This window comes from Tiliqua scincoides, chromosome 4 (genome assembly GCF_035046505.1).
Source record: "Tiliqua scincoides isolate rTilSci1 chromosome 4, rTilSci1.hap2, whole genome shotgun sequence".
Lineage (NCBI taxonomy): Eukaryota > Metazoa > Chordata > Lepidosauria > Squamata > Scincidae > Tiliqua > Tiliqua scincoides.
The window spans coordinates 163,012,123-163,035,246 of record NC_089824.1 but is presented as its reverse complement, the minus strand read 5'-3'; the positions used below and the strand labels follow the sequence as shown (position 1 = coordinate 163,035,246).

The 23,124-nt window shown below is 44.2% G+C and overlaps 2 protein-coding genes across 2 annotated transcripts; one reads left to right on the top strand and one right to left on the bottom strand.

Annotated features, from left to right (window-relative positions):
* Positions 1–880: 880 nt before the first annotated feature.
* DYNLT4 (dynein light chain Tctex-type 4) lies at positions 881–1,531 on the top strand. The gene has a single exon (XM_066626673.1). It carries the CDS (start codon positions 955–957, stop codon positions 1,516–1,518), a length of 564 nt encoding a protein of 187 aa, XP_066482770.1. The 5' UTR covers positions 881–954; the 3' UTR covers positions 1,519–1,531.
* Positions 1,532–7,311: 5,780 nt separating this feature from the next.
* Positions 7,312–22,153, bottom strand: PLK3 (polo like kinase 3). The gene is made up of 15 exons (XM_066623995.1): positions 21,953–22,153; positions 18,294–18,401; positions 18,075–18,191; positions 16,654–16,783; positions 16,230–16,317; positions 15,161–15,256; positions 13,448–13,646; positions 12,795–12,921; positions 12,219–12,328; positions 11,970–12,087; positions 11,344–11,427; positions 10,940–11,102; positions 10,262–10,391; positions 9,531–9,641; positions 7,312–8,843 (listed from the first exon to the last, which is right to left on the bottom strand). Exons 1-15 carry the CDS (start codon positions 22,136–22,138, stop codon positions 8,649–8,651), a joined length of 1,962 nt encoding a protein of 653 aa, XP_066480092.1. The 5' UTR covers positions 22,139–22,153; the 3' UTR covers positions 7,312–8,648.
* Positions 22,154–23,124: the final 971 nt, after the last annotated feature.

The following is a 23,124-nucleotide window of genomic DNA, read 5'->3' as shown; positions in this document are numbered from 1 at the left end:
AGCAGGGGTCTCCAAACTTTGTGGCCTGAGGGCCGCATGAAATATCTGGCGCAGTGCTGAGGGCCGGAAAAAATTTAAATATAAATTTAAGTGGGCTCAGCCTCTCCAGCCTTCAGAACACCCTCCAGATGCAATCAGAGCACAGCTCTGGTCAAGCAGGCCAGAGACTTTCAGGGGACAAGAGGCTGGCTGTGGGCCGGATAGAGGCTTGCTGCGGGCCACATCTGGCCCCTGGGCCGGGATTTGGAGACCCCTGGTTTTAAGGGGTGGCTCAGCCAGGTGGGACTTCTGATAGGTGTGGTCTGCCAACCAGTGCCTGATGCCAATCCTACAGATAGATTTTGGAACTGAAGTCCAGCCTGTTCACAGTCCTTTGGACACTGGCATGCATAATGGAAGAGGAGTGGCTAGGTGGTTATTGTAGCTCCTTCTAGGCACTGAATGAATTTTGCTAGGAAAGGGTTACTTAGACAAAACTAATCAGACAAAAGGAGTTTGATGCATTTTGGATCATTTAAGGGCATGCATATTGTTACCAGAGACTTCAATTCAGCATAGTGTTTCAGCAGAATTCAGAAATGATGGTTTCATGAGAACCAATTGGAAAATGAAAATAGATCTCAGGCACCAATGGGCAACTAGGAGAACTTTACCTATCTTCTCTTTTTTTTATATTGCAGATATTTGGGGACTGGATAGCTATTTGAGGATTACTATTATCAGCAAACTGTTGCCCAGACAATAATAACACATCAATATAATTATTTTTCTTCTTGGTATTCAGGGGTCAACTACTTGGGTATGGCAGACCGATCTCTGGCACTATCCCGGGAAACTCTGACCCAGTTCAACCACTTAATGGCTTCAGAGGGCACAGACCCCGCCCATCCAAAGGGAGGGTCATTCCCTCTTCGCCAGAACTCTCAGTCTACAGACAAGGCACCCAGGTCACTGATGCATCTGCAGAGTATTGAAGAAGGAAAGGCCCCTCTCCCACTATCCCGAAGAAGCTCTATCATGAGCATCCTGAATGCCCCTTTTTCCAGCAGGAGGAATTCACTGGCTGCTGGGGGCAGGCGTCTCTCTGTTGGGCCCTGGATGCACTGTGGTCGAGTGAGCTTTTCTGGGCTACCGGTCTTTGAACCTATCCGGGAGACCCACTATGAAAACACCTACAAGACCCAACCTGACAAAGGCTGCAGGTTTAATGCTTCTCAAGCTCAGCAGGTTCTTGAGTCTGTCCTGAACAGCTACATAGGTGATGCTAAGTACAACCCTGCAAACAGTGGGCAGTTGGCCCAAACCTTGTCAGACCTCATCCGAAACAGAGTCAAAGAACTGACCCCACCTCACTACAAGCTGGTGTGCAATGTGTTTCTGGGCCAGCAGGCCAACCAGGGTCTGCAGATTGCCAGTCAGTCCCTTTGGGATGTAGAGAATGACAACTTTGCCTCTGCCACATTCACCAACTCAACACTGTTTGCTGTGGCCACAGTACATGGATTGTATTTTGAGTGAGCCACATCTACAGATTCTGAAGCCACTTTCCTATTACTGTTGTCTTGCTAGAAATAAAACTTGAGCATCCTGATATTGCTATCTGCATCAAAATTAACTTCACTGTTGTCTCCACTATTTTCCAGATGAAAACAGGTGTGCTTATTTCACATTAGCAGTATAGTCGGGTAGTAGCAGGCAAGTAACACGAGCTAACCCACCATATAGATTCTGGTGGCTAGATCTTTGTATTTGGCAGCTTGACTTTAAATGGTTCTTTTTCTCACACCTAGACAACACATATTTTGACATTAGATAATATTTTCTAGTATTGAATCATGCAAGCCAGCTCCCCAGCCTATGGACTGAGTCCAAAGAACTGTGAATAGAAGAAAAATGACCACGAGCTGTTCTGCCAACACTTGCGAGTTCATGCAGTGCTATAACAGTTAACACATTTAGCACCAGGACCCACTTTTTAGAATGATAATTTGTCGGAACCCACTGGAAATGATGTCATGACTGGAAGTGACATCATCAAGCAGGAAAACCTTTTAACAATCCTAGGCTGCAATCCTACCCATGCTTACCCAGGAGTAAGTTCAATTTACTATCATTGTTTAAAAAAAATTTACATAGTAACTTGTTAAAAGTTCAGTTCAGTAAGACCTTTATTGGCATAAAATACAGAGAAAGATCAGAACAAAACAGGAATATACAAAGACAACACAACACAACATAAGCATAAACATCAGTCGCTGCCCAGAGTCCCAGGGCTCTGCCTGGCTATTACCCCAGATAAAAAGGAAGCAACATTATCCAGAGTCTCAGGATCAGGAGTGGAAAGGAGAGACTGAAGCATGGTTGAATCCTCCCAGCCCTGCATCCTAGCTAACAATGGACCTAGAAATTTCTTGCGTGACACATCATGTAGCGGGCAGTAAAAAAAGGTTTGCATTAAAGTCTCAGCGCAATCCCTACCACACTTGCATTTCCTCTCTAAGTAGGGGATACCGCTGAACCTGCCTGTTAACAAGGCTGATGGAAGAGCGTTACACCTTGCCAGTGTGAAAGCTCTCCAGGCCTGTGGGCACACCAGGTGGTAAAAGAAGGAGGCCGGTTTCCCAAAACTGACTGGAATATGAAGATGGAGTGGAGAACAAGTGGTTCTGGCGGCACTAAACAGCTCTTGTTGTTCGATATTCAGAATTCTTCCTTTGACAATTCTGTAAGCTGCATCACAACCAATCATACCTAACTCTGCAGTGTCCAGCCCTATTGACTTAATTTTAGTTAGAAGATCAGTGATCTCTATAGGCAAGACTGGATCCGATAATAATTGATGCATTAGATCAGAAGAGGTGGGGTTAAATAAAATCCTAAACCAAAATTTCAAAAGTCTTAACCATACAGTAGTCCTTAGTCGAATTAACCCCACCTCGAGACACAGGACCGAGTAGGGAACGCACCTGGGTAAGCCCAAAATCTTCCGTAAAAAGGAGGCTTGGATGTGTTCTAGTGGTTGGTTAATAGCCTTATACCAGACAGGAGAGCCATAAAGAACCTGGGAAAGAACCTTTCCCTTAAACGCCTCCAGAGCGGCCGGAACATAACCATTGCCGCAAGTGAAAAAGAAACGGGAAATGGCTGAGGAAGCTAGTTTGGATGCGTTCTGCACTGCCTTGCGATGAAAAACCCAAGTGAGTCTGTAATGGAAGTTGATACCCAGGTACTTGAAGTGCTTAACCTGTTCCATTTTGTTGCCATTACAAGACCACTTAAAAGCTTTCCATCTGTTAGCAAATATCATTATCTTAGAATTTAGCATAATTGATCTGCAATTTGTTGGTCAAAAAATAGTCTGTGGTGCGACTGAGCAGACATTTCAGGCCAATCCTAGTACAAGATATCAGTAAAAATATCTATTTAATACTTGTTAAAAGTATCGGTCTGTAACATTTCCCCAAATGCAGTCACATCCCGTGGTAGCATCAAGTCTAATATATTAAAAATAAATTGAAATGAATGGGGACCCACCTGAAATTGGTTCGTGACCCACCTAGTGGGTCCTGACCCACAGTTTGAGAAACATTGATCTAGTTAGTACAAGATGTCAAACAGCCCTCCTTCAATGAGTTGAAGGCACCTTTGGATCCAGCCCTATAACCTTCAGAGTTTCAAAACTCTATGCTCTCTTCCAAAGTTGTTAGATCTTGTGCATGTCCAAAACAGTTGCATATGGAAGATGTGGATCTGTTCCCGATTCAGCGCCTACCAACAACCATTACCTGAAGTGAGGTCAACAGATGCCGAGAGCACATGAAACATTAAGCAGTGTCACTATATACACAACTGCTTGGGTCATAAGAAAATGACTCATAGTTGAGGTCACTGATTTGATTTGCACTAGGCATGCAATCTGGATTATTGTGGCTGCAATCCTATGTACACTGACCTGGGAATAAGTCTGATTGAATATTATGGGATTTGCTTTTGAGTAGATATGAAAGGGTTATGCTGCATATCTTTGCATGAATTCCCTGGAAGGTACTTTGAGAAGTCATGTGAAAGTAGGTTTATGATGGTAGAATGCAGTTGAGACATTTTGGTTTCCAGTGTCATTGTGCTTTGAGTAATTTGTCTCAAGGCAAGTAACTGAATGCCAGTCAGACTAGTTATCAACCTGCTTGCCAGAGGGGACTTGTTTGGAAGACAAAGATGCTGTCCCCTGATGTGCTTTTTGTAGGGGACAAACTAAGCCACATTGTCTCAGAAGGCTGACCTTAAGCTGTTTTAATAGTTTTTTCATGTAAACCATACCCCCATACCAGCATCCCAGAAAATATCCCATTAGTATCTCCAGATGTCCACCTTCCTTATCCTAGGAAGCATATGGCAACTTGCACATAACCAAAAAAATTAAAAATAAAATAAAAAACCTACAGTCCTATGCATGCTTACTTAGGAGTAAGTGTTGGTTGGAACATTACTTCTGAATGGACATATGATCAAAGCACAAATTAACAGCTTCTTTCAAAGTGAAAGAAGAATAAGAGTTTTGTCTGTTAAGCTTTCAAATCTGTCACATTATGGAAGAAACTCACCACCATTCAGTGCTTGTCCATTCATTTAAACACATGCATATTTGCCGGTTAAATGCGAAGGCTGATCTGGGGAAGGGGAAAAAACCTCCGTTGAATTCATAGGCAGCCAGGTGGCAACCGTGCAAAGAGCCCCCGACATCACCCTTCTGCACTGGCTACAACACCAGCTGGCCCATTTCTGCATGGACACAGGCCTTGCTTCATTAAGCCTAAGGGAACTAGGGTACTAGGCAGAGCAGGTGGCTTTGTCTCCCCTGCCCCCACACGGGGGGGGGGGGACTTTCTTTGTGTGCACACACCAACAGAAGCAACAAAATAAGAGACTGGAAGCAGGTGCAGCCAACAAGGTGGCAACAAAGCTTGGCAGTTGCTGGCTAGTCAACAAAAGGGAAGAAATTATACACCAACTACCTGCTGAGAATCACTGCCAACATTCCTAAGGGCTGGTGGTGGTTTCTTTTGGCCTGAATAGAGAGCAGACACCACTGGGAGATTCCTGCCAGTCATAAGATGCTGTAAATCATAACTGGAAATGTGAGAAGAGGTGGCAAAAAAAAAAACACAAGAGGAAATTTGTAAAGCAGTTGGAAGTTAAAGCAATAGTTATTCTCAAGGTGGGGATTTTAGATCAGGGCAAAGGAGAGAAGGGAGAGGAGACATCAGGGCTCCTAACAGGAATGTGAGATGTTGAAATCAAATATCATTACCAAAAGGAAAAAACCCAGCTCCCCACCCTTCAGCATACACTAGCAGCAGCCAGGACAAACAGGAGATGAGTAAGGACAGGGGATGAGAGCACACAGGGCTGGTATAGCAACCAGGCCTTTTGAGTCACTCAAGAGAAATGACTGCTCACAAAGTGGAAACTAGGAACAGATTTCTTGTTAAAATTAGGTGGTTTGCCAGAGCAGAGAACAATCTGCACCTGGTGTGCTGGCTGGCAGGAACACAAATGAACATATATTTCTTTTGCTTTCCTTCCAAGGAGCCCAGATGACTATGCAAAGCACTTGCCATATGTACAAATATGTGCTTGGGCCAGCTTAATTTAATATGAGCTTCCAGGCCTAGAGGATGCATCTTGACCCTAGAAGCCACAACCTGCTTTATTCTCTATTATTGGGGGGGGGGGAGGAGAAGAGAGAATTTTGGAATTTACTGCTCATCTTGGAATCCTTTCTCCAATCTAAACCATGCCCATTTAGCACCACTTTCTCTTTTATTGCCATGGCCTCTTTTAAAATAAACTAGTATGAACAAATGAATCAGCACTCTGTTCTGTACCATTTCCTTGCAATACTCCAAGCCATGATAGCTGAAATGACCACCAATGGATCCGTCTGTTGAATTTGGTTTGCTGCTTTTCTTTACTTCAGGGAAAAAGGTGGGATAAAAATATGTACTGTAAATTAATTTCCAAACCCATGTAGTGAGGACTATATCAATAGCCTTGATACACAAGCAAAGAATTCCTCAGGTCAGCTATGTGCTCCTTCTTTATAACAGCAGAACAATTTCCCATGATCTTTGAGAATCATTCTATACAGTGCCAAGTGCCTGGTTTCAACATTTACCAGCTACAAAATTGAGTGCAACACTATTACCCACATAGCTGCTTTATGTGTAGTGTATGTGACGAAGTACCTTCCATATAGATTGTGTGGTGTTGGTTGTTCCTCATGGGCAAGATCATGCATGTGTGTAAATTACTACATTTTTAAATGATGCAACTGCAGTTTCCTGTAATTAATCTCCCATAATTTTTTTAACAAATGCAGCCACAGAAGTTTGCTGGTGAACAAACTCTTGTCTCCATACCATTTTCCTTAATCAGAAATGATCCTCTGACTGCAGGGTAGTTTGCACCATAAGTGTAGAAAGGGAAGAACAGCAACCTGAAGTCAGTGCATTTGATCAGGGGGATGAGGTGAAGGGAAATTGTTAAATGCTCTTTTTCCCCCATCCCAGAACACTGCTTCAATCAAGTGGACTGCTGTTCTGTTACTGCAATTCATTTAAACCCTCCCAGAGATCTTCCACATGAGGTGGTGAAGCCAGTACAAATTACTGGGATCCGGCAGTCCAGAAGGGGATGCAGACCCTCTGTTGCACAACTTTAGCTGGTCAATCTGTCCTTTGCTTGGAAGACCCCTTAAAAATTTTTCCACTAGGGTCTGAACAGTTCTGGAAGCCATGCTGCAGGGAGGATATTGCTGGGCTGGAAAGAGTGCAAATGGGCAACCAAAAATCAGAGAGATTTTCTTGAGGAAGGGATATGGTGCTAGACCTTTCTAACTTGAAAGAGACCATTGAGGAGGACATGACCAAGACATAAATTAAACCTGTGGAGAGAAATTTTCCACCTTCTCACACACCACTAGAAGTGGGGGTGACTCAATGAAACCAAGACTTAGGCTGAACAAAAGAAGGTGCATACTTAGTCTGACACATTCAAGGCCACAAGATGCAGTGACAGCAACTAGCTTGGACATATTCATGAATGCCGAGTCTATCAATGGCTAGTCATTATGATCACTAGGCATGCTCTGTGTTCAGCAACAGCATGCCTCTGAATACAAGCCAAAGTCCTTAGGGAGCAATGGTGGAAAAGAAGTACAGTATGCTTCTCACAGGCAACCCATGAGCCTTGGTGAAATAGCATGCTAGACTGTACAGAATGAGACAAGGCAAGATAGTATAGATCTCTTGCTTTTATTAAAAAAGGAATTTATTGCAAACTGTTGAGTCTGAGACATGGTGCATGATTGACTGGACACAGGTGCAAAATAAATAGCTCATAAATACATAAATAAGTCTCATAAGTTTACCCCATTTATATTCCATAGCAGGACAAAAGTCTATCCAGACACCAAGAGGGCAGCTTTCATTTAAGTCGTTCAAGTTCATACCATGATAATTCATACAGTCCCTCTGCTGCATCTTGGGAGTGAAGACAGCTGAGAAACTGAGGCAAATAGGAAAAGTTCACAGTCTCAGCAAAAAAAAAAGGTCCCATTTGCCTATTTAGTGTAACAGTTCCATTATACAACATGTACCTTCACAGCCTCAAGTGTTCAGTAGCAGCACTAGAGGCCTGAATCGACCCTGATTTAAGGCTGAAGATTCAGCTCTTGTACCCTTATCATCCAAATTAGGAGTGGCAGCAATTCTTCCTTGCCAGCTCTGGAAGGCAGCCAGTTGGCCCTACAGCCAGCTATACCTTGTCCACTGTGAAAGAGTGGGAAGCTAAGCAAGAAAGTGCTCCTTTTAGTTGTCCACTTTCGGTTGCAGGGATATCACCTATGCTACCACTGCTGTGCAGCAGAGGCCTCCCTCTTCCGAGGCTCTCAACCGACACTCTCAATTGGCATCTTTGTTTGGTCCATGAGTCTGAGCCAAGCAAGGACTGGCAAGTGATGCAACTCCAAGCAGCACAATGCAGCCCATGGACAGGCAATGTAGTGTTGCAAGTGCCTGAATCAGCACATAGCTGAAGCCACTGATTTCTGCTCCCAGACTAAACTCTAGTCCTTCTACCAATCTGGCCACAGGGATGCTAAGTGCCACACCAAATATTTGGCATTAGGCACTGGACCAAAACCCAGCAGCCATCTTCTAAAGAAATTTGTCTTGGTATTTTCCTCTTCTTACCTACAACTGCTCCTCATAATTGATGGAGTACAGACTCTTTCCCCTTCCCCCCCATAAAACCAAGTGCATAACCCAACTGTGTTGTGCAATCACACAGGAGTAACCTTAAGGCATCTAATTTCCATCTCTGCACCTCTTTTACTGTGGACCTAAAGGAGTCATGTCAAAGCAAGTGACAATCCCTTTGTTAAGAGGCAGTTGGTGGAAGGCATCCAGAGGTGGATGGATCCTGAAGATAATCTGTCCAAGAGCCATGTCTGGGCAGTTTTGGTTTTGAAGTTTTTCCTTTCTAGAAGATCAAGTATCCATTGTGGGAGAATCATGGTGGTGTCTTGAGTTGCATCTTGTTTGCTATTATGATAAATGTGTGGAAGAACGGAAGATTAAGGGTCTCTTTCATGCATCTGCTCGCTCTTGTAGCAGTTTAATTATGTACTTGAGCCGACACTGAAGCTCTGGTGAGCAGCCAAGTTCTGCAATACTGCTGAGCTTGTAAGTGTATGAATTCCTGTCACGGTTTATGTAGGTGAGTAGGCAAGAGTGGTCAGGTTTACTGAAGATCACCTTGGTATGATCATTGTAGAAGTTCACCTGGAAAGAACATACATATTAGCTTTCAATACCCATAGACAATGTCTGTATTCATCAAGCACGTCCTATCCTTTCAGGAGTTACCAAATCATGGTTCTTAGTATCAAGGTGTTCAGCAGTACATCAGCCAACACCCCTTTATCTAGAAAAGAAAACTGAAGTCAAACTGCTAAAAGGATGTGCTGAAAAGGGTCATACAACTGGCTTAACAGATCAAACATTTTTAAAAGGTGCTTTAACACCTTTTCATATGTTGAAAAGGTTCATAAGTTGAAAATTTCATAAGAGTTCATAAGTTGTCAGAAGGCAGAGAAGCTGTAGATCACTATCTACAGGTTCTCTGCCTTCCTTGACAGCTCATGAACTCATTGTGTTAAAGAACCTTTTAAAAATGTTTGATCTGTTCAGCCAGTTGTATGACCCTTTCCAGCACATCCTTTTAGCAGTTTGACTTCTGCTTTCTTCTCTTTACAAAACTGAAGCAAAGCACCAGTTCCTTCATGAGTTGTCCTTCCGATCTTGAAAAGGATATTTCACTTGTACTTCAGGATTTCTACTTGTGAAGTAGCAGCTAGTCTTGGGGTGCAGAGTATGAGGAGTCAACCCATGTTAGCTTCCTTAAGACTTCCTCCTTAGAAGGGTAGCCACCTCACCCCTAGTCTGGAAAGACAAAATGCCATTAAATACCTGAAAGGTTCCATTGCTGAACAGCATCAATAAGGCCTGATCAGTCTTCACCCACTGCAGGAGCAGCAGTGGCAGCTGTCCAATTTCATCAATGCTGGGCAAGTCTCCTCCCTTTGAAGAGGGCACAGAAAAGTTAGCACTTGGAAAAGTCAAATAGGTAGCTGAATCTCAGCAGTTCTTTTCTACTATAAGCTTGTCTTCAACACTTTGCTAGGACTGGACCAGATGAGAAACCCTCTTTGCTTGCCTCAAGATAATGTACATCTGAACTATTCTAGTAATTACTGCGTGCCAAGTTCAAGAAGTGGAATCAACATGCTAATTCCATAGGCCCATCGCATCCTAGAGAAGAAAGTTTTCTCCCTGTGTAACAGTAGGTTACTTAAGTGCATGAAGAACCAACAGCTATGTGAGCCAACACAAGAAATGCTGAAATGGTGTAGGATCAGTCAATGAGAAGGCACCACACGCAAAGCCAAAGTTGACAAAACAAAGGTTTGGTGTTGGGATAGACAACCTCTAGCTGTGCACCATTTTTCAGCTGCATTCCCCTAACATCTTTTTGGGAGATACCCTTTTAGGAACATGGTCTAAGTCAACATTTTGGAAAGCAGTTCTTAAAAGTGCAAGTGAGTCATGCTGTTTTAATCCACCTTGACTATCAGTTGCATTGTCTTGCTAAACACACACCCTCCTGCCCACACACTCCATAAAGGAGAGAAACTACGTACCTTCATGAGATGTTGTTCCATGTAGGAGGCAAAGTACTGCAGGACATTCATCTGTCCCTGCAACTGTTCAGGAACTGCTGAAGCTGAGAAGGAGAAATGCTTGCTGTTTGTCAAGTTGTAGTGTACTTTCCTATAAGGAAGAGAAATGTCTATTAACAACTAGCAAAATTGCCTTGAGCACTCTTCTAATACTCAAATGCTAGCATATACACAGAGCAGTATCTAATGGCTATTAATATACCATTCATTTTGCAGCATATGCACATACCACCCTTCCCATATCTTAGCATAAGAAGCCACCTTCTCCACAAGCAGATCCTACAACACTGGAGCCCAAGCTCTTATTCAAGTATTCTTTGTTCTACAGCTGAGCTTTCCAGCTCCTGGCTGCATTTCCTCAAAACTTGTTTCATCATTGGGCATGCTGCAGCAACTTGAAACAAAGCCATATGGTGGCACTTTGTCAGCACTATCCATCTTAAGTGGTTATGGCCGTCAATATAAATCTTCAAGCGCATTCTCTGTAGGGACAGACTACACCAACAGTCCCCATGCCCCCCAATTTCCTGAAGATCTGCTTCCCCAGCCCTCTTCATCACACCAGTAGATGATCAGTAGGGATGAAACCCCCAAGTACACACCCCCAGACTCAAGAGGCAAATCATTTTGTTGACTCACTTCCAGTTAGCAGAGAGGGTCATGTGGGTTCCGTCGTTAAAGAGGACACCAATGCTTCGATTGGAGAGCTGGTAACCAAAGCCATATTTGTTGGAATAGTCCACCCATTTGCTCACCCAAACGAAGTGTTCATGACAGGCCAGGGAAGCAGGATTCCTTTCAGCTGGACAGAAACAGAGATACTTTAAGTAACACTGAAAGAGGCAACAAGGCTCAGGCTGGTTGACAGCATGAAGCCCATTACCACATTATTCCCCAAAGCAACACTGAAATGGATTAGAGGGGAGGGGACATGCTTGGAGTATGAATGGTCCACTCTCCACCCTCAGATCACACCAGACAGCCAATGGGCACAGGCTGCTTCCATCCAAGTATTTTACAAAGAGCCTGAAGTTTCAAGTTACCTGGTGGCATACGAGAAACGCAGTCCTTTAGGAGCCCAATAGCAGATTCTATGACAGCCGATGCTGTGACACAGTCTTCAAATGCTAGAGGGAAGGGAAGTAGCTGTGTTAAAACTTACTTTGAGTTTACATGAAGTGGACTTTTAAGAGAGTTCCAACAAGAGCTTCAGGCCAGAGCTCAACATTCAATTGAAACAGATGTCCACATTGAGTAGGGAAGAACTCAAGACACGCCATTGATCTACTGGGGCCAACTTAGCTTGATTATGCAGTATGGCAGGTTAATCTCCAATTAAACCCTTAGACTGAACCAGAGTCTCATCTAGCCTGACATTCCATTGCAAACAATGGCCAATTAAATGCTTTTGGAAGCTTACATGCAAGGCATGAAATCAAACAGCCCTCCCAGCTTGTTCACAGCATCTGGCATTCAGATGAACCCGTCTTGAGCATGGAGGTTCTTTAAGCTATTATGGTCGATATCCAAAACTAGATAAACCTCCATAAGAGGCCTTTTGCTCAAGCTCCAGTACCTTGTGGAGCCAGAACTATCCACGGCCCTGCTATTTCAAAGCATTGCTCCTTAAGGTGGTGTTACTATTTCAGAGAAATTTGACACTTCTCACCTTCACAGCTACTAGCCATTGTCCCATGAATGGACCTAGTGGCAGACTTCCGTGAGCCTTCCTCTCCTACAGTCTCTCCTGGGCTGGGGTTGGGACTTTGATTACTCAAGGGGACAGCCTGGAAGATAATAAAGTCAGTTTAGTACGCTTTTCCCCTTTCAAAAGTTGCAACTTCTACCAGGATTGCATCCTTTCCTATTCTCACATCCCTTCTGAAAGAGCCAACTTACTAGCCAAGCTGCTGCTTACCTCATTCCCTTCCACAGTTTTATGGCTCAGTTGCCTACAGATTGAAGTCTTCACAAGGCCTGTTACCAATTTGGAGATGTCATCTTTCTCTTCAGAGGGAGCCTTCTTAACTAGAAAAAGAATAGGAGACTTAGTATTGCCGACTTATGAGTTGACAAGATAGGACTGTAGATAGATTTAGGGTTTTATGGAGGCACTGACAGCAAGACCATGTTGAACCTTACACCATAGAGGGTTCTACATTTCTGTTCTGTAGAAACACAGTTCACTCAGAAGAGTTAGCTCTGCTACTAGCCCAAGACCTTTAGAGATCCAGATTCCCCATACTTTTGTATGTTATTCAAGTAATGAAAAGTTACTTTCATTACTTGAATAAACAGAGTTTAGTCTGTTATCCACACTGTTACCTCTAATTTTCCCCAAACATTGAAGAAGCATTCAAATCAAATGAGAACAAATTGATACCTCTAGGCAACTTAGGACCAGGACCAATGTGTTCTCCTAAAAAGTATTCCCAAGAACTGAAGCCCAATCAGAGTAAGAAGTTGAATTTCTAAGCCGTAACTCAAAACTTACCTTTGGACTTCCTTTTCCCAAAGAGAGTTTTGGTAACCTTTACAAACAAGCTCTTGGCTGGATTTGGGGGGGTCAGTTCTGGCACCATCACACAGCTGCTGGGTGGGAGCTTATCAGGTGTGTACCCCTATAAAAGTTACAACTATTAGCAAATCAGAACAAAACACCAAAACAAGTTGTACATAATATTACAACCACCAGCAGCTTTCCAAGTCCCTATTTTTGGCAGACTAGATTTAACAAACCTCCCATCTTAAGGCATTTTTCAAGCAGTGCTGGAGATATCCTCCAATAAAATGCACCTTTGGCGTATTTTGGAACAGGTATGACAATTAGGCTGCCCAGCAACACAGGCCAGAGCAAAGAGTAATGGCATTTGAGGCTTCTAAGTGTTAATTAGAAGCAGGATGCAATTACCTAAATTGCAATCCAGGCAGGATTCCAGGAGCTAACACCCTTAATAAGAGGGACACTGCTGTACTAGCAGGGCCTATGACAGGTTTAATCTGAAGACTTTTGCCTCTAGGAAACTGCATATAATATAAAGGCAAAGATAAGGAGAGACCCTGCTATGCTTTGTACCACCCAGCTTTCCATTCTACTGCTGGCCCTGCCAACGAATGTGTGTATACACACAAAAGACTGCTACTCACTTTGGTGAAGAATTCATGGTCCAAGATCTCCTCCAATGTTAAGCGTTCTTGTGGGCTGTATTTCAAGATGCCCATGAGCAAGTTTTTGGCTGGTGTGGAAAGGAATGCTGGAAGTGTATACGACACATGCTTAATGCACCTGTAGGTCTCCTTGAGATCAGAGGTCTCAAAAGGGGGGTTTCCACACAGCAAAGTGTACCTGACAAGATGAAAGGGGGAGAAGATTGTGAGCAGCAAATACTAAGGAGCTTTAAGGACACTGCTTCTCTGCAGGCAGTACTGACATGCTTTCTTGATCTGCACATGAGTCAGCAGCAACTTGAGGAAGTCAACTAAGACAACACCCAGCTTTAAGTGGTTCTTGTAATAAAACTCATAGGCCACTGCTCTTGCTCCAGGTACTTGCAGACCGGAGATACATCCGGATGACAGTCATTTGCCATGTGATCAGAGCCAACAGACTTTTAGGAACTCAGAGATTCTGCATCCAGTCAAGGCAGCAAGTTCTGCAATAATGACCAACTGCTCTTTCAAGACCACTCTCTCTCCAAGCCTAGCACTCAAGTCAACTTTCCATTTACTCTGCTATAAAAACTCAAGAGGAAGTTGTGGCTAACCAGGACAGAGTAATCTGAAAGCTCAAGTGATTTTTTTTTTAAGCAACACTCCGGAAAGCTGTTCAATAGCACCTGAGCTTAAATAGCCTGCCACAGGCCAGCCACTTTTTCCACTTGTTTTGAAGAAATCGTAAATACAGAGTCTAACACCAGCCTTGTGATGTTTTGAGATCCAGTGGGTAAACAGGTTTGTCCTTAAAACTGTGCTTTGAGCATGACACAGAAAAACAATTGCATTATTTGGGGCTAAGTTTATGGGTCCAAATATCCCACACAGCCACAGCCAAGCTCTGCTAGCAATCCATGTTTGACACAGAAAGTGTGCACTCAATTTACAGCTTTTGACTCATTAGGCAAGGCTGGACCCCAAGAGCAATAACATTTATAGCTCTACAATACCATTACATCTTTATCTGGGTATGGCACTCCACACCACCAGAGCAGCTAAGAGCACTATTCCCCATCAACTAAGCAAAGCTCTCAGCAGTAGTGACAGTGCTACAGCCCCTCTCCTCCTTTCCCTCTTTGTATTATGAACTCTGGAGTTGTCATGGTAAGGCTCTTTGAAAGCTGGTGCAAACTGGAAGCAATATGGTACACCACTATAATCAACATTTCCATTTGTTCCCTATTGCCTACATACTCGCAACTACTTTCTCTTATGTCATTTGTATAGCGAAGGTTAAGAGAGAGCCCTTTCTTTTGTTGCCTCCCCTACAGGCAACTCTAGAAGTCCATGTAATGGCGCGATATGGTTACCTCACAATTAACCCATGAATCACCAAATGTTCAGCATCTTTTAAGGAGCACCAAAATCCTCTGAGGTGGAATTGGTTTCCACATGCACATCATGTTTCATCCATTTTGTTATGGGACTTGTTATCCACCGCAAGCCTTTGGTACATCAAGATCTTGAATTTTAACCATTTTAAGTGCTAAACCTTGAACAGGCCTCCAAGTCTTGCTGCACTACACTGCATCAATGCAACTGCAAGAGCTCTACAGAAAAACTTGCAGCAAAGGATGCACAAGTCTTGCAGAAGCCTGCTTTAACAAGACACACAATCATTTCCATGAAGTAAAAATTTGTACTTACATAACACAACCTAAAGACCACACATCTGACTCTGGTCCATGTCCTTGCCGGAGTAGCACTTCAGGGGCAAGGTAATTGGGAGTACCACAGATAGTTCTAGAAAGTGAAAGCACTCTATTATTTGGCTGAAGCTGGGTTTTTTAAAAATCTCATTCCCTTCCCCAGTCTCAGTGGCATTACAAAATAACCACTGTGACAATGTACCAAGAAGCACAGCAACACAAGCCAACACCACTGAAGAGTCTAGAAATAAGAGGCATAACAACTTTCTAAATAAGTCAGCCATTTACTATTGCAAAATTAATAAAGTAACTGATCAAGTACCTGCAAAAAGAATTACAATAAATGTTTCAATAGATCATCATGAAGATTACATACTGTCTCAATTTAAGACTTCTTCTATCATCAGTGGGGATTGACTTGTTCTTGCATCAACAGATTTGCTCTCTTGCTTAATATGTAGAGTCTAAACAAAGTTTAAGGCATCCCAACAGAGCCACAATTGATAAGTAGAACAATACTGTATTGTCTTGCTCCAAAACTGGGCCTGCCAGGAACCACATTTGTGGTTCCCCATTTAGAATTATAGTGATTTTGACCCACTGACCCTCGCCCTCACTCAATGCACATTGCACTGCCATTCTGTTGTGTACAAGAACCCTTCCCCCAGGACTTCTTTTCCAGCCTGGATGCTTACCCACTCCAGTTATTGCAGCAGCCTATATTAGCAGTTTGCATTAGGCATAACCCAAGATAAGGTTGGCATTGTTTCTCTCCACTGTGCAAACAGTAGGCCTCTGCCTTAGACACAACTACATGTACAGTAACCACATTGTTTCTTTAGCCACCAAGTTCCAAGCTGAAGCTAAGGAGTCTATTTCAAGTCCCAGTATCCCTCGGGGGCCCCCCCTCACACAGCTGCAAAACTGGGGTGATGGGACAAGGAGGCACTGTAAGAGAAGCGCCTTCATTCCTAGTCCACAATAAGCTTGGAAAGCATAACAGAGGGAAGAGACAAGGCATTGAAAATTGTGCTATGCTGCAAAAGAAATCACCCAGAGAGACCTACTTTTTCCTTTGGTCTGCAGGCTCCTGTCGGGCAGCCAAGCCAAAGTCTCCAACTTTTAGCTCCATGTTTTCATTGATGAAAAAATTACCTGCAGCAAAAGGAAGGTGTTAAGAGTTCTGAAGATCAGACATTAAACAATGTCCTCCCCAACAATCTCAAGTTTAACATTAGATGGTACCTGCCGACTGCTAGAGGGAACCTTTAAGCTGGGAACTTGAGCTCTGCATTCTCCCCATGGCTCCCATGTCAACCTACAACACTATTACAACCCTATAAAGCTATATCCCCTCCATGAGTTTAAGATATTTTATTAATATCGCAATCACAGCTACTGCCAGTTAAGATGTTTGCAGGGATTCTGGGCAAGGATTGATTCCCATTATAGTTCACATTTAAAACAAGAGTGAAACCATCTTGTACGTACCCAATTTGAGGTCCCTGTGCAAGATGCCCTTAAGGTGGAGATACTTCAAGGCAGAGATTATTTGTTTGAGGTAATATCGCACCTCCGGTTCCAGAAGGGTGTGTCGGGATTTCCAGATATGAGCCAAAGACTGTAAAAAAGGGAGGGCTTAACTACATAGATGCTACTTGCAGAGTCAAAGCAAGCTTCAGAAAAGACTGTCCCTCATCCTCATTTATTTCTTGAATTGCATGCATCTGTAATAGGCTTTACTTCTGCAGCACAAGTTTGTACTGAGCATTGCACTGAGAAAGCACTCTGTTGTAAACATTAAGAAATGTAGTTGAGATGCATTGATAGGCAAACTCCATTTTTGCAAAGCAGAAAGTCTTTAAAATGAGTGCCAGTACAAGCATTAAGCAGAACCCAATGATGCCCAAACAAGAAAAAGAAAGGGCTACATCTATATAAGCAGTGTTCCCATCTGACTGTTTTATACCAATTTTGAGCTAACCCAGAGTGGCCAAAGCTATTAAAATGCCGGGGTTGATTTTATTGTTTACAAGAGGCTGAACTGTAAACAAAAGAGCAGCAACTAAAATGGCACAACTGCTATGCACGGAAGTCACAGTTTCCATACCAAGGGCACTTGTATGACAGCTGCTTAAATGAGGTTTGCCAACTGAATGTGACACACACCACCCAAAGCACGCAACAGGAGAGAGGGGACAAGACAAAAACAGGAAGGCAGAAGTATCAAGTACCAAGCAGCAAGATATAATCCAGGATCCTTACATAACTTCAAAATGAATATTCCTACATTCATCTAAGGTACAGTCAGTGCTTTGCCTGACCTACATGGCTCCCAGTCCCTTTGGGCAATAGCTGTAGCAGCACTACCTACTACAATGTGGGCCCCACTGCCCTGAAACTAAAAAAAGCCTCAATGCAAATGTTTATATACCACTTTAACAAAAAGCTCAAAGAGCAGTTTGCAAAGCATAAATACATGGTTCTAGAACTCTTGTCTCACAGTTCTTCCCCTTGCCATCTGATATTGGGTCCTCTCCCCAACAGTTATACACTACTTCTTCCTCTCATTTTTAGTCCTAATGGAAGACCACACTGATTTTTATGGGAAATTTCCTACAGATGGCTGGAATTCAGTGGTTCAGTACAATCCTATAGGCTCCGTTTCTGTTGCCTTTTGACTGCAGCTACCCATGGGTTAGCCATGCCTTGGCTGCCCACTATAAAATGATGTCCACTTTATGATGTCTGGAAGCACAAAATCCTACTGCAATGACATGGCAAAGATTGGTTCTAAAGTGCTCCTAGTGGCCAATTAGCTTTCTAGGGAGCTAGATACAACAGAATACAATATGCTTAAGGGGAGACAGAATCCTTGGAGAGGAAGAGTGCAGACACATGCCAGGACTCACTTTCCGGCTGCAGTGCTCAAGGAAGATATATATGTTCTCCATATCTTCAAAATGATGCGAGAACTTCACAATGTGTTTATGGTGTAGCTCTTTATGTAGCTCAATTTCATTGATTATCTGGAAGAAACAGCAGCTTATCAGTAAAGATGTTTGTTCAGGTGAGATTTCTAGGTCATATTCCATCCCCATCTAGTTCAGGATTCTTCTGTGTCCACATACCTTTTCCCGCTGATGTGGCTTTGCCACTCTGCTATGAGGAATAACTTTCACAGCATAGGTCTTGTTGCTTGATAGATCCGTCGCTTCGTAGCATCTTGCAAACCCTCCCTGCAAATAAGGAGGCAGCAATTAGTGGAGCAGGCGACAGAAGCTTCATGCTTGCAGCTTCCCCAACATCAACTCCACTAAAAGGCATGGAATAAGGCATTTTTCCCTAGGTACCTGCAACATTCAGTTGCCTTTGGAACATAACAGAATAGCCAAGATCTTCAACCAGTTTCAATCAAGTGTACAGCTAGATACTAGATCACTAGACGTGCTGATCCAATCACCCAAGTACTTATAAATTAAGCTAGCCATGAAAGCATGGTCAAGGGAGTTTCAAACACATCATAAAGACTCATGTCTTGCTTAAGAACATAATAGCACAAGCCTATGCATGCCTATTGAGAAGTCTCACCACGTTCTATGGGACTTGCTCCCAGATATTTGTGTATAGAACTACAGTCCAAGGTACTAGAACATTCCTCCAGTGCCTGCTTGCGTGTATAACAAACTAGGAGTTTTAACTTTTCTCCAAACATATGTCTGTTAGAAATGCAATCTGCATTTGCAGCAAAGACTTTCTGCTAACTTATACTCCATCTCCCCACACAAAATACCAAAACGGAAGCCAAATCAAAAGGTGGCAACAACCAATATGAACTCACCCCTAGTCCTGCTTAAAAGTAGCACCTTCAACCCATTCTTAGCCACTTAAGCATAGTGATGCCTCAACCAAGCCCCATGCTTCATGGTACTGATTACACCTACTCCAATACAGCAAGTGCTTGCTTTGCACTCCCCTGCCCAAGTGATCAGAACCTAGCACAGAGAGGGACAGAAAAAAGTTCTGAAAACATGCCAAGATATTCATTCCATTCTCCAGAGAAGTACAGTACATTGCAAGTTGCACCCTTGGTTGGCTGTATGGCTAGAGGGAAGTTTCATCCCAAGTCAAACAGAACAAATTTAATTTCAACAAAGGAAAGCTCAGTATTTTTTTATCCTGCTCATTACTCAAGACTCAAGGGTGAATTCCTTTCATTTGCCTTTGTATAACTGATTAAAAAACAGTAATGAACAAATTGGTTTAAACAGTTGCATCATTCAGGGTGCAAACTTGCTTTGCTACACACTTGAAATAGCCATCATGTGGTCCAAAGTATTTAGTCTGCTACCATCTTTATCACCTGCCTGTGGTTTTTACCACATATTGGAGATACAGTTTCACTTCACACCTCCCACTATCTTCTAGTTGAGCCTCCCCACACCCACTAGCAATATGCTTTTCAGAGTGTGGACACGTCCTGCTTACAGGATACTGAACACGGAAAAGGATTACTCTGGAGACAGGTTTTTCTAGCATGAAGCAACCGCATCCTTGGGTGCATCATACGTCTTATCCAAAATGTGCCTCATCCCTACACAATATTTTAAACAAAGAGAAACTAGTTTCTCTGCATGTGAAATCCTGGCTTGGGTTTAATCACTGGCTAGTATAGCCAAAAAAGGATCTAGCAAGAACAGAAAGGAGCTGGCAAGCTCAGAGCCAGCTTCACATCAGCTGTGTTGCAATTGGAAGCTAAAAGACACCCCCACATACAATGAGCAGACTTTCCATGTGACACATCACATTGTTTGATGTGGGGCAAAAGCAACCAACAGACACTGCTGTTCCTTTAAAGCACAATCTTTGTAACCATGCCAGCTTCACTCCCTGAAAGCAGAGATTTCCAGGGTCTAACTGCCTCTTTCCTCTTCTCTCCCCACCACTGCCTTGGAAATCTGATTACACAGATTGCTCAACGAGTGCGGTGGTTTTAGAAGTCAGAAAAAGATACTGCACTTCAAAATGAGAACAATCCCAAAGCAACACAATCCTTGATTGTTCTGGGAGCTAAACTATGCATATGCCCAGCACATCATGCAATCCATAATCCCAACAGCTGTCACTACTCTGTAGCTGCAGATGTGTTTCCTCCAAGTACATTTTAAACCCTGCACATTTTTGTTGAAGACTTTGATAAAAACTCCACTACTGTGCAAAATTTGTATGAAGTTTCCTGGGTGACCTTGAGCCAGTCCCTCCCTCTCAGCCTTGCCTACCTCACAGGGTTGTTGTGAGGACAAAAGGAACCAAGTACACCACCCTGAGCTCCTTAGAGGAAGGACAGTATAAAAATGTGAATAAGCAAGGGCAGTAGAATGGAACAAAGGGTGGGTAGAATAAGTGAAGCACTGGAAGGCCTTGCCATTGATGAAGACAGCAAGCATCCAGAAGGCCTCTATTGCCATGCCTAGATCCCCTTTAGGGCCAGCATCTTTAGCAGACTCTGCCTACTGGCTGCTGAGGCACAGGTCTACCGCTATAGCAGTAGGCACTCATAATCCCATCTGAACCTCCTCTCTGCTTAATGTAAATAGTATCTTGTTAGATTACACCAAGGGCCACCAGCTCGAGTCTGAAGCAGCCCACCAGAACCCATGGTTCACCAAGGGCTTTCATCTTCCATCAAGTCATACAGCATACCACAGCAACCTTAATGCAGTAGTTAAAGGACCAATGATGCCTTTCTGGGAGCATCCTGCAATGCAAGTCCTTTTCAGTCACATGGACCAAAGGGAACCCACTAGTTTTGGCCACAGCAAAGACTGCGAGCATCCACCATCAAAAGCCATTTCCCTCCATCTGACATCATGCCACTTCAATCACATCTACTTTAGTTTTTCTACCTAAACATAGCACCAGCCCACTATGCCAGGTAGATCTACCTGGTTATGCCTGGTAGATACAAAAGAGAAGGCAAAATGGCTCCAAATGATGAACCATTTATATAATGGGGAGGGGGGAAGGAATGAGAGTGTAATATGATAAGCTTGATGGGGAGAGGGAAGAATTCCATCACACTAGATAAGCTTGCATGTCATCTCTCTACCTCTCATCCCACACAAAGTGAGATGAGGAAGGAGGGGTCCTGCCCAGACATGCCTACCTCAGACCAATCCAACCATAACGTGGAGTGGAGGGGGAAGCAGAAGAGCCATCAGCTTACTTTGAGAAGTAGGCTACCTCAGAATGCCAGGTGCAAGGGAGGGCACCAGGATGCAAGTCTCCCGTTGTCTTGGGTGCTCCCTGGTGGGCTACACTGTGGGATGCAGGAAGCTGGACCAGATTGGCCTGATCCAGCAGGGGCTCTTCTGATGCTCTTCTGGCATCGGACCAGCCTTGGAGAAAGCATGAGAACGAGGGGCTTTGTGCTTCCCCATCACGGCCAGCATCCAATTCTTCCATCATCAGCCACGACATACACAAACAAACCCCCCCATGTAATTACTTATTCCAGAACAGTTACCACCAGCTCCAGAGCCTCGCTGGCACTAACACGGATCAGAACGATCGCTTCAGTCTTAAGTGCCTGGGGGGGTGTGTGTGTGTGTGTGGATGGGAGGTCAGAGATGAGTCAGCCTTTAACTGAGCCGCCCCCAGACTGACTGCACAGCCGGAGGAAAGAGACCTGCCTGGACGGATACAAGCAGCGCCAAGGCTCCCTCTTCTCCCACCCCGACCGCGGCCTCCCATTCATTCCCCCGGGGGAGGACAAGCGCGCCCCACGTACCTTGCCGAGCAGGCGGCCTTTACTGTAAGCCCTGCCTGTGAGCGGGTCCGTGATCACCCTGGCCGGCTCCACCGCCTTGGGCTGCTGCTCCATCCGGTCCGCCTTGGGCTGCTTGTAAAGATCCGGGCCCAGAGCGCTGCTGCTGCCGCGCAAGGCGTGGGGCGGGAGGAAGCAAACTGGCTCCATGGCCAACCAAGCCGGCTGCTGGCGTGGGAAGCCTCTCCCGCGACGCTTCCCCCCAGGCACGCACCGAGACACGTGGCGCGCCGGGCAGAACTTTTCCCCGTCTCTCTCTCTCTGGCTTTCTACCGGCAGCCAGGGGATTCCAGCTCTTTTATCAATGGGAGTGGCTGACGTCACCAGCCAGGGAAGCCCTCCCTCCAGCCAGGGGGCGGGGTTGCGGCAAGGCGTGGTCAGCAGAGCATGAACCTGGCGGCGACTCCCTCCTTCTGCAAGGGAAGAGGGCCGCTGGAGGGAGGGGAACGAAACCCAGATAAAAATAGCCTTTCCCCCCTTCTCTTTCGTGGCCTAGAGCGAGTATCAGCCCCAAAGTTAGAGATTAGAAGTTAGGACAGACAAAAGAAAACATTTCTTTACTCAGCGTCTCGTTAATCTTTGGAACTCCTTGCCACAGGATGTGCTGATGGCAACTGGCCTGGATGCCTTTAAAAGGGGATTGGACAAATTTCTGGGGGAAAGGTCCACCACAGGTTACAAGCCATAATGGGTACGTGCCACCTCCTAATTTTAGAAGTAAAGTGTCTCTGAATGCAAGATGCAAGGGAAAGCTGGTCTCATGTTCTCTTGTGTGGTCCCTGAGGCATCTGGTGGGATACTGTGAGACACAGGAAGCTGGACTAAATGGGCCTCTGGCCTGATGCAGGCTCTTCTTATGTTCTTAAGACTGTCCATCTATCAATCTGCTGCTTTCTGAGCCCAGCTCTGGCAAGACAAATGGGGGGGGGATTGTGCATTCTCAATCCAGGGACTGGTCCTATGAAGGTAACTAAAAATTCCCTGTGAATTGCAATGGGCAGGCAGCCTAGACACTTGAGTTGAGAGAGCAAAGAAAGCACTGTGGATGCTATGCTATGATTTTTGAAACAATTTTCATTCTATTCCTAACTGCATAGCTTTTAGTGGGATTTAAGTCCAGGTAAACTAGCACTGTC